At 36.3% G+C, this 11,839-nt stretch overlaps 1 protein-coding gene across 1 annotated transcript; it reads left to right on the top strand.

Annotated features, from left to right (window-relative positions):
- The first annotated feature begins 6,280 nt into the window (after nt 1–6,280).
- On the top strand, nt 6,281–8,801 carry LOC145588998 (F-box/LRR-repeat protein At4g14103-like). Its single transcript, XM_081645576.1, has 6 exons — nt 6,281–7,372; nt 7,496–7,675; nt 7,760–7,857; nt 8,384–8,483; nt 8,639–8,687; nt 8,743–8,801. Exons 1-6 carry the CDS (start codon nt 6,281–6,283, stop codon nt 8,799–8,801), a joined length of 1,578 nt encoding a protein of 525 aa, XP_081501702.1.
- The last annotated feature ends 3,038 nt before the right edge of the window (nt 8,802–11,839 follow it).

The raw sequence follows: 11,839 nt of genomic DNA, 5'->3' as shown, positions 1-11,839 counted from the left end.
TTAGTTAGAACAGATATATGAGCAGAATAATCATACAAAAATCACAAATGTAACCAAGTCTTTTGTATCACCAATATAAGAAGGAATTCAAAAGAAATAAATGACTTACACTAAGATTTATTAGATTCAAGGTCCTCCGTCAAACAATCCATCATGTCTGCAAAACATTAAAATAACAATTATTAGATTCAAGGTCCTCCGTCAAACAATCCATCATGTCCGCAAAACATTAAAATAACAAAACAAATACTCCGTTAATCCCAAAAGTTATAGTATTGCCAGTCCAAGAGCTCAAAATTTTCTACACCACAGCAGATATCTTACGAAATTAAGCAAGATAGATCAACAAAAGGTACTACTCCAAAATCGACAGAGCCATACGTGAAACTTGTGAATCCTAATAAAAAGTCTATCAGTCATCCTTTTGAACCCGGCTTGTCAATGATGTCATCGTGCTCTTCAATGTACACATTCTATCCAAATTCCAGCTGTTAATCTGGCATAATTCTTACCAAAGTCACAATTCTAAAGTCAGGCAAAAACATCGAATGCATCATAATCGATCCTACAAGGGTTAAGACACCGCCTATGATACCCTTTAGAATTAACAACTGAACTTATCATTGCTTTCAATTCAACTCCAAGCAGTAAAAAAAATGCATAAAGCAGCAGAGTACAAATTTTAACTAGGTAATACTTCTTTTCATACACTTCCACATCTATTAAAGGAACTTGTCAAATTTAGTTCAACACCACAAAAAAATTGCAAAAGGTTGCTAATTCAAATAGAAAGAAAAGCCAAAAACAGAATGATTTCCTGGCCAAAAATGGGGTATTCTAGGTCCCCAACCACATGTTAAATTCTTATGGCCTAAAATATATCAGCAAAATCACTCCGGTCGTACAATATTTCATCAATATACATAGCAGTAATTTTAAATAACTGTTCAGTAATCCATCTTAGAAGAACCACAAACATGAAGTGAAAAGCTAAACGATGCCTTCATGTTACAAGGTAACGCCCGCATTTAAACATGAATGGACAAACATATCCTCACTTGTATTCCACGTTTTTCTTCCCTCTAACTCATTGTGACATTCTCTCCTCCTAACAAACCACCACCGGCCGAGGGCGAGGTTATCAATATTATCAATTGTATAATCTTTAAGATGTTCACCAACTGTAACTATTAATTCAATAATCCAACTTAGAAGAATCATATGTACTGACAAATAAATTAATGATGAGCATTATCAAAACTTGAAATCAACTAAACAGAAACCTCAGAAATTCAGCTTTAAAAAAAAACCGATAATTGAAGTGGAAAATCAAACAATTGTTAGCAAAAAACATAAACCTAAACAATCTATCATCGCCTTGAAAAATCAAAATCACACACAACTAAGCAATTATCAATTAATCACAAATCTAAAATCAAATTTATAGACTTTAATTAAATCTGAAGCTTAAACTGAACCCTAAACTTTACAAGCAAAACGGCCACTTTGATTTTTGAAACGCCCAGACGGAAGCTCCAGAACCAGCAACAATAGATTTTTGCAAGATGATAGTCTTATTTTCTGTAGAGCGACTTCTAGGAATGCAATAGATTAAAACCCTTACTAGATAATTTCTGCAAGATTTCTTATCAACTAATTAATTTTCATAAATCGTAAATAATTTTTTCAAAAGAAAATCCAAATTTAAGGTGTATCAATTTAGCTACTCATTTTAAGTTTATAACATGACGCCTAAATGGCTAAATAATGTTTGGGTCGCTATCGGGAGTACATTTTAGCTCTTACATTCCCAAGAAAGAAGATTATGATTTTTATATTCTTATTTTCCATAAAATTGAACATAGAATCCGGGAATTGGGCTTTTTTTTTTTTTTTTTTTTTTTTTTTTTTTTTTTTTTTTTTTCCTTTTCCTAACACCATAGTTTAAGGGTCTGTTCTCATTGACTGAACTGAATATTTAATAATAAAAGGAAATTAGGAACTGAAATGAGCTGAAAATAAACGTATAAGAACAGGCTCTAATTCAGAGCAATTTTGAGGCTCTCCCCTCCTAATTGTGCTCATCTCTTCTCTCTTGCCAATTGATCTTGCTTCTAAGATTGCAAACAAAAAAAATTAAACAATACGCCACTAGTATCTTGGGAGAGTTCAGTTCTGATTGACTGAACTGAACTGAACTAAATATTTTATAAGAGAAGGAAATTAGGAACTGAACTGAAAATAAACGTATAAGAACATACCCTAATTGAGAGCAATTTTGAGGCTCTCCCCTCCTAATTGTGCTCCTCTTTTCTCTCTTGCCAATTGATGTTGCTTCTAAGATTGCAAACAAAAAAAATTAAACAATACGCCACTGGTATCTTGGGAGAGTTTGTAGACTAAAGATTGCAAAAGAGTTGGGTCTTCACCGTACCTTACCCACTAAATAAAGCTTTTATAACTAAATTAAGTTGGAAAATCATGACACATCCTACTAACCTTTGGGTAAAAGTCATTAAACATGAATATTTGCATAGGACTTCCTTTTTGAGTATGAACACAATTCAAACGAATCTCACATATGAAGAAAGATCCTTTCACAACGAGAGATTCTGCAAAAGGGTCTCTATTGGAAAATAGGTGATGGCAATGACACACTAGTAGAAAAAGTGCTATTTGTAACGCCCTACTAGTAACTGACATAAATTATATTAGTTACAAAAAGAGTATTAGTAACTGACATAGATAATGCGGGTGACAAATAAACTAGTATTAGTAACTAGCATAACCAAGGTCAGTTACAAATAGTAGGTCAATGATAGGCTGACCAACTTTTAGTAAGGGGCATAAAAAATGTCAGTTACAAATAATATGTCAAACTTTATAGACCTTATTAATTGTAAGGGGCTTTATTAAGGCCGGTTACTAATATTAGCGCCCACTACTCACGCTTCACTTGTATTTTTTTTTTTTAAATTTTAAACAAAAAATTAGTTGTTTTTTTTGTTTTATTTTTTAGGAAAATGAAATAAAAAAAATAATTGGTACTTGCCTACTAGTCTGCGCTTCTTTTGCCTACACACCTTTATTTACTTTTTTTTTTTTTTTTTTTTTTTTGGTTTTTACTTATCCAGAATACCCCCAATTCCCAATTTTACAAAACGAAAACATTGAAGAACCCTAACTTCTTACTGACTTCCTCTCCCCTCACTCTCATTCAAGGACCGGCGCTGCTCTCAGATCGACGTTGGCCGCGTCCCGCCGACGGCCGATCGGTGTTCGCCTGCTTGCCTTTAGCCTTCTCTGAGTTCTCTCTCTTCGACAAAGCAAAACTCTAGTCTCCAAGTTTAGTTTTTAATTAATCTATTTTTTTTCAATTGTTAATTGAAATTGTGAGTTCATTCATTTGTGAATATGTGATTTTGTGAATGTAATGTATTTTGAATATTATAGGTGTGCGCCTTGATTCGAATTATGAACCTTAACTTTTTCTACTAGTGACATTTACTTTTGGCTCGATAATTAGGTAGCTAATCAAAGTCTTTTAGAAATCCTCCACTTAGATGGAACCCAAGTCAATCTTAGACAATACTGTATCACACTTTATCTTATCCAATAAATAGTGGCCTAGACAAAAATTATAACCCTTGCTTTCTGAAAACGAAATAGCACAAAGCATGGGCATTCAACTATCATTTAATGATATGAAAGACACTCCCGTGTAGGGCCTCACTACGCATGGTAACTTCTTAGTTAAGTCAGCCACATGATTAGCTCATAATCTAAATCTAAATAATGAAGATAATAATTGGCCCCATCAGTGAATTTGGAAAATTGATATTCCCCTCCCCCGAAAACAAAAATCCAGATTTTCTTATGGCAAATATTCCATAATAGTTTATGTGTTCGAGACACACTTTATAAAAGGAAGATTATCCCACTGATAATATGCCCGGTTTCCAATCATCAAAATGAAACAATTAATCATTTTTTTCTCAATTGTCAAAGAATTAAAGAAATTTGGGATCTTTCTCTAATAAAAAAAGTGGTTAGAACACTATACGATCTCTTCCGTAAGTTTAACTGATACTTTACAATTTCTAAGAAAACATCCCAACACTATAAGAAATCTATCTTTCTCATCATCTGGAGTACGTATTTGGAAAGAACATAATGCTATATCTTTCGCAATGAGTACTTTGAATGTTTAAGGATTTACCATAAAGCGCAGTTTGTGTTCAATGAGTAGTGCCAAAGATCTCTCTTAGATTCCTTTTTCTCTATGAGATCTCCCATTTCGAGAGGCCACATCCAATTTTCCCACACTCTCTCCTCATCAGTCAATCTTGTATCTACACCTCCGATCAACTTCTTCAAGCTCAAGTTCGATGGGTCAGTTCGCAACAACTCAGCAGCAGCATGAATATCATTAGAGACAATAGCGATGCAATTCTTAAGACTTATACTTTCAACTCAACAACACCAAAGCATTCATTGCAGAAGCTACAACTCTTCATAAAGGAGTCCAACTAGCTCTTCATTGCTACATTCAAAATATTCAAACTAAAGGTGATAATCTTTTAGTCATCAACTTAATAAAAGATATTTGGACAGTCCATTGGCAGATTGAGCATGTTATCAAAGCCACACATTCTCTCTTTTCTCAGTTTCATTATTGGAGCATCCAACATATCTATTAGGAGGAAAATCGCGGAGCAGATTGGATAGCTATTGTGAGACATTTAGCTCATGATACCATGAATATTAATGTTTGTAATAATTCTAGTTTGTTCTCTATTATTTTTGTTGATACGTTAAAAGTACCCTTCGTGAGGAGGGCATCCTAATGTCTTTTTTTTTTGTTCTTTTTTAAATCTTACAATATATATAAAAATTAGCCGGAGTATTATTCAACCTGTAATGACTTACTCGCACTAATGGGGCTATTGTTCAACCTCCAGAGCTAGAGCATGAATAGACATACTTTGGTTGTTTCATGAGTTAGTTCCATTTTCCCAAATTGTATCTCAATTACCCTTTAATCGGTACAATGGAAGCTTACCAAAATATAGAAAATGGAGCAATTGATTTTAGACATTTTAATTAAAAAATGTGAACGCAACACAATCGGTTGGTCTGCATGCCAACATGTAAAATTTTTAATCAATTAAAGGTTTAAAGAATCTCAAGCGTATCCACGTATAGCTACATAACGAAATTTCTTTTTTTAAAGCTCGTTTTAACGACAAGTAACTACACTTGTGTCTATCTGTTATAGATCATTACCTTAAGCAGCAAGGGTATCCATATATAGCTACATAACAACATGCTTTTTATAAAACTCGTTTTAGTGACATATTGACATGTGTCTATCAATTACATACTCCGTATCATTACCGTAAGCACTAACAAAAAAAAATTTAAAATCAAAAGCATTCACATTGAATTAAAAAAAGTTGGATAAATTGGATAGAGTAGAAAAAAAAAGAAAAAATTGGATAGGATCGGGGATCAAAGAGGTTTTAGGTCTAAATGAGTCAACGCCCAACACCTTAAAAGCAAAACACATACCGTAAAATACTCCATTTCATAATTCATCCTACTATAAAACTCACATTCATATCAATCCAAAACCTTCAATCACAAATTCAGATGTCAATTCAATTTTAAAAATGCCTGCTTTTTTTTTTCTTCCTGGAATTGAATTTATGTATGATGTTGTAAACCTGATTAAACTGATTTTTGCACTTTTGCTAATTCAAACATTTTTTTTTTGCACATTAATCTAAATTTGGCTGATGATATTGCTCGTGAATAGTTTATTCAAAGATTAAAAAGAATACATGTGAAATTTTGTTAATCATTTGTTTTTTTCAAATACTTTTTACTTGAAGAAATTAATATTAAATATATGCATTGCAATCCGTACAATAATCTCATGAATAAAATAACAAAGAAATGGTATTTAATAGTTAGTGTCTAATGCGGTAGTGTCACCTAATGTGGTATATTTTTTCCGTCTCTAAAAGTTCTTCAATTTTTGATATTCAAAGCACGATTAGGGTTTTGTTATATGATTTGGTGAAGCTTTGTTAATTGATGAGTTAGCCTATCTATGTAATCAGAATATCAAAATCACAATTTGTCTTCATATCTCTCAGTGTGATTTCAACAATATTTTGCATATTAGCATGCAATTGCACCCAAAAGTAAAGCATGATCTAAAAGAATATCAATTTGATTAATGAGTATGGATCTTATTCTTCCAGGATGCGCGAGCATGGATCATTTGAATTCAGGATTCAGGAGAACGGATTTCAACTTGAATGAGGAACCGCCGTATTTTACTAGATGGGGTAGAAAAGCTAGTGGTAATTTTCTAGCTGATAGACTCGGCGTTTTACCTGATGAATTGTTAATTCATATACTTTCTTTGCTTCCCACCACAGATGCTGTTGTTATGTCCATTTTGTCTAGGAAATTGAGAAGTGTTTTCCCTTTGATTACAAGCCTCGACTTTGATGATTCACCTATATCCCATTGTTTGAAACATCCCAATCGTATTGATCGTTTCCCTGCATTTGTGTCCTTTGTTATCAAAGCCATCCAGGCATACCAGTCTGAACATCTCAGCAGGTTTAGACTTCGAATTGGAAGGGACTTTGTTACCAGGTCCTTTTCGGGGTGCACAATTGAAGGTAAGGGTCCATGTGATAAATGTTGTTTCCCTGACTTGAAATTCCCCCTGCTTAATGCATTGATCGGTTTTCCATTAAGCCATCAAGGCCTTAGGGAGCTTGATCTCCGCATTCAGGTGAGGTCACCGGGCGAAGATCAGCTGCCCTCAGCGATTTTCACTTGTGATACACTGGAGGTATTGAAGCTTGATGTCAATCTTGGTCTTCATCAAGTTTTCACCATGCCATTCTTCCATCTTCCAAAGTTGAAAGTATTTCACTTCACCACTTCCCTTGTTTCTGAGAAAGACTTTCTGAATAAGTTAGTTTCAAGCTGCCCTTTACTTGAAGACCTCACGGTGCAAGCCTGGTGGAAGGATTTTCCTTTTACAACTGTATCTTCGCCTTCTCTTCGAAGACTTTGTTTAAAATTGCATCAACGTCATGCAGAGGAGAACAGTAACTCCTTGCATTTAAATACTCCTAACTTGAAAAGTCTTGCCTACCATGGTAACTTAGCAGTACACTACGAAATCCAAAACATGCAGTGTCTTGTGAAAGGAGAAATCAGCATAGACAACTTTGGATATGCTTCCGTAGGTCAGGAAGTTGATGATCCTGTGCAGAGAACACTTAGCCTTATCAGACCTTTGTCTAATGTTCAACATTTATCTATGGCAGGCTTGTGTATGCAGGTTTGTCTCAATCTCTCTTCTAGCTTAATTACCTTTTCTGGTCCTATTTTTTAAAAAATTATTATTGCATGTATTGTATGAACTGTTAAAATTGACTGATTGCTTGTGAATCTTTGGGTGAAGATTCTAGATTTTTATAGAGTAAAGGATTATTTGCCCGTGTTTCAAAATTTGAAACATCTAGAGCTGGGTTGTCGACAATTTTGCTACTGGGATAAAGTGTTGATGGCATTTCTTAATTGCTCCCCTGTCTTAGAAACTCTTGTTTTTCCAGAGTTCAGTGTGCAATATCTTCTTTATTTGGTATTATACTGACATACATGAAATGAAATTTTGGCAATGGTGTAACAAAATTAATTGATTGTCTATTTGTCTTCTGCCTCACAGGGAATGATTTACGAAAACAAGAATATGGATGATTTTGAGCGATTGAAGTTGGAACAAGAGTTTTGCAGTACAACTAAAGAGATCCCTTCGTGTTGCAGGTCTCATCTCAAAAAAATTGTGATAAAGAAATACATGGTGACAGAACGGAAGAAAAATTTGATCCAGTTTCTGCTGAGACATGCTTTAGTATTGGTGGAATTGCACATATATGTATACCAATCCCCCTGGAGGACTTGGCCTCCAATTGAAGATCGGAAATGTTCGCTTATAAGAACAACGCGAAAGTTACCAAGGGCATCATCCACCTGTTTTATTAGAATTTTTTAAGAGCCAGCCCCAGTTAATCTTACTGATTGACGTCAATCTAATGGCATTATTGTAATATTGGTGAACAGTACTCGATGCTCCAAGTCTTACGGCTAGGACTATAAAGCAAGATTACATATATTTAACTCCGTATTATTATAGATGAAGTACATGCTCAAAAAATAAACAATATGTATGGTGAGGAGCATAATTAGCCTCATAGCATAAACATGGTAAGATATTCTAATTCTATGCAGTGCAATTAAATTGTTGAGGCCAGTCTTATTCAATTTTGTGTTTTTGTTGTTGCTGTTGTAGCAATGTTATTCTTTTTGAGTACTTCTATTTCAACTTTATTTTGGTTAGCTTTCTTGGGTTATCAATTGCAAATGGTTGTTTATTGACTCAACAAGCAAAGGTTAGTGCTTGTTTGGTCGCAAGCAAATAGTGGGGGAAGCGAGACTTCTTAGGAATTTCACGATTTTATTAACTTTGCAGCTGTTCCAGTCTCTGTAGGGATGCCAGTAACGAGTATGAACATCTGAAGGAATGCCTAGTATTTACGTTATGAAGATGGCAATGGTCAAGCCAAACAGTGAGAATGGATACCAGAAAAGTGATGGTGATTATGCAACCAAATACATACTCATCATCATGTATTTGATGCTGAAATTAAGCTATTAAGCCTGCTACTGTTGCAACAACTGCATCTACTGAGACTGCTTTGAGCCTTTGAGGTATGTGGTCAAAGTGCGAGTATTTAGACTTGTAAGAAGTACACCAAATTGGGTAAAACCGTAAAAGAGTATAGAATAGACTTCGATTAAACTGAACTTAACTGAAAACTTTAACACGAATTTGTGTAAGTAAATATGTCCTTTTATTTAGAGTAGTTCTATAAAGTTTCATATGATTGAGAGACATAGTATGTGTTTACCAACCATAACTTAGGGTAAATGTTTAAATACAAAGAGCTCGTTGGTAAATTTGACAGTAATGAGGTGGGCAGCAAGGAGTTCTGAAGCAATCTTCCAACACAGCGGCACATTTGAGTGCTCCGTTTTCATTTGGCCTTTCAATCACCAAAATTTCTTCCTTAATTATGGTTGGTAACTTAGCATCTACCATCATCTCTTGCTTTCCTTAACTATGTCCATCGGAAGTCTGCATCAAAAAAAAACTATGTCCATCGGAAGTCACCAATTCAAGGGTATTGCTTCCTGCTTGCGAACTTGCCAACGCCGGAGCTAAAACAAATATGTTTATAGTCAATTCAGATCATGTCATCATGTCATATTATATCATATCACGTGTTATATTTCTTTAGATCTAATAAATATCATTTTCGGTTTGATAAAAAAGTGTTAGATACTGTAAACTCCTTCGATCGGAGTGTATTCCATTAATCAATATATATAGGGTTACAAACATGAGTCCTAATCACATTAGGAAACTCAAAAGATATTTACAAATATTCACAAAATATATCTCCCACTATAACAGAATAACTAGAATATCTATCGTATATTCTATCACACCCCCGCAGTCATAGCGGGAGGAGGTCGTACGCTGAGACTGGATTTGAACTCCAGAAATAGTTGTCGAGGGAGGCCTTTCGTGAAAATGTCAGCAAACTGATAACGAGAGGGAACATGCAGCACCCGTACTTGCCCCAACGCCACCTTTTCTCGAACGAAATGAATGTCCATTTCGACGTGCTTGGTGCGTTGGTGCTGTACGGGATTATGAGATAAATATATTGCACTGACATTATCACAATAAACAACAGTAGCCTGTCGGAGTGGGCAATGTAACTCCAAAAGAAGATTACGAAGCCAGCAAGCCTCGGCAACAACATTTGCGACGCCCCTGTATTCTGCCTCTGCACTTGATTTAGAAAGAGTAGGCTGACGCTTCGAAGACCAGGAAATAAGATTGTCCCCAAGAAAACAACAATAACCCGAGGTCGAACGACGAGTGTCCGGGCACCCGCCCCAATCAGCATCAGTATAAGTAATCAAGTTTGTAGGAGATGAAGGATATAAGTGTAACCCGTGATCAATGGTACCCTGAATATATCTTATGATGCGTTTCAAAGCATCAAAATGAGCTTGTCTAGGATCATGCATGAATAGACAAACTTGCTGAACTGCATATGTAATATCAGGGCGAGTAAAAGTAAGGTACTGTAAAGCACCTGCAAGACTGCGATAGAGTGTTGGATCATGAAACTGAGGGCCAGAATCTGCACTGAGTTTGGATTGAGTATCCACTGGGGTTGCCGCGGGTTTACAACTAGCCATACCTGCGCGCTCTACAATTTCCTGTGCATATTTTTGCTGAGAAAGAAATAAATATGAAGGAGTACGAGTAACAGCTATACCCAGGAAATAATTCAAAGGACCTAAGTCAGTCATCGGAAACTCATTCCGTAGGTGAGAAATAATTTTCTCACGAAGCCGATCAGAGGAAGTAACCAACACAATATCATCAACATATAGTAGCAAATATGCCACATCACTTCCGTGCCGGAAAGTGAATAAAGAATTATCACTTTTAGCAATGACAAACCCCATCTGCAAAAGATAGTTAGCAAATCGCTGATACCAAGCTCGTGGAGCTTGTTTTAGACCATAAAGAGCCTTGCGAAGTCTGCAAACATAATCTGGAAAACGCTTGTCAACAAACCCGGGGGGTTGATGCATGTAAACACACTCATTCAAATCACCATGTAGAAAGGCATTTTTCACATCAAGTTGGTGAATAGACCACTTACGAGCCATAGCTAAACTCAACACTGTACGAATAGTGGCCGGTTTAACAACCGGGCTAAAAGTTTCATCACAGTCAACTCCTTCAACCTGTGACCTGCCATCACAAACTAGACGAGCTTTGTGTCTTTCAAGATCACCATTAGCATTCAATTTATGTCGAAATAACCACATACAATTGACAACATTCACCCCCGTTGGCCTAGGAACCAATTCCCATGTCCCCGTTTCAATTAAAGCACCATATTCATCACGCATCGCTGCATTCCAATTAGGGTCAGAAAGAGCCTGTTTGTGATTTTTAGGTAAAGGAGAACGGTGTAAGGTGGTGCTAGGTGGGGAAATGGTTAAGCCATATTTTGGATTGGGTTTGAAAATCCCATGTTTGGATCTAGTTTGCATTTGTGGGGAATTTGGAGGTGGTCTAGTTGGTGTAATTGGCGTGAGACCTCTAAGGGGAGGAGGAGTGTAAGTATTTGGGCTTGTAGATGAAGGAGGAGAAGGTTGAAGGGGTGAGTTGGGCCGAGAATCCGGCTGGGCCGAAGGAGAACCAGCATGCGCTGGTGGGGAATGGGCTCGCTGCCCTTGCTGGGCCGTGGGTAAGCCAGCAGAAGCTGGGTTGTGGGAAGGCAGTGTAGGCCGCAGCCCGGGTGTGGCAAAAGAGGTTGGGCCGCAGGTCCCTTGTGGACTAGGCTGCCTATTGGGTTGCCGTAACACATTATGAAGGTGAAATAAGGGGGATGGCTCACAATCAACTAAAAAATCATAATCTGAAGTTCGAAATTGTGTGATGTTCCGAAATGGAAAAATATGCTCATCAAAAGTGACATGACGCGAGATTATAATTTTATTGGTTGAGATATCTAAGCACTTGTAACCCCTATGTTCGGAAGGATACCCAAGAAAGACACAAGGTTTGGATCGAGGTGCTAACTTGTGTTTGGCCGTGGCGGAGAGGTTAGGAAAACAGAGACACCCGAAAACTCGAAGGTGAGTGTAGGAT

The sequence above is a fragment of the Chenopodium album genome, chromosome 17, assembly GCF_948465745.1.
Source record: "Chenopodium album chromosome 17, dcCheAlbu1.1, whole genome shotgun sequence".
NCBI classification, from domain to species: domain Eukaryota; kingdom Viridiplantae; phylum Streptophyta; class Magnoliopsida; order Caryophyllales; family Amaranthaceae; genus Chenopodium; species Chenopodium album.
Note: the sequence above shows the minus strand (reverse complement) of the source record. Positions and strands in the feature narration are given on the sequence as shown.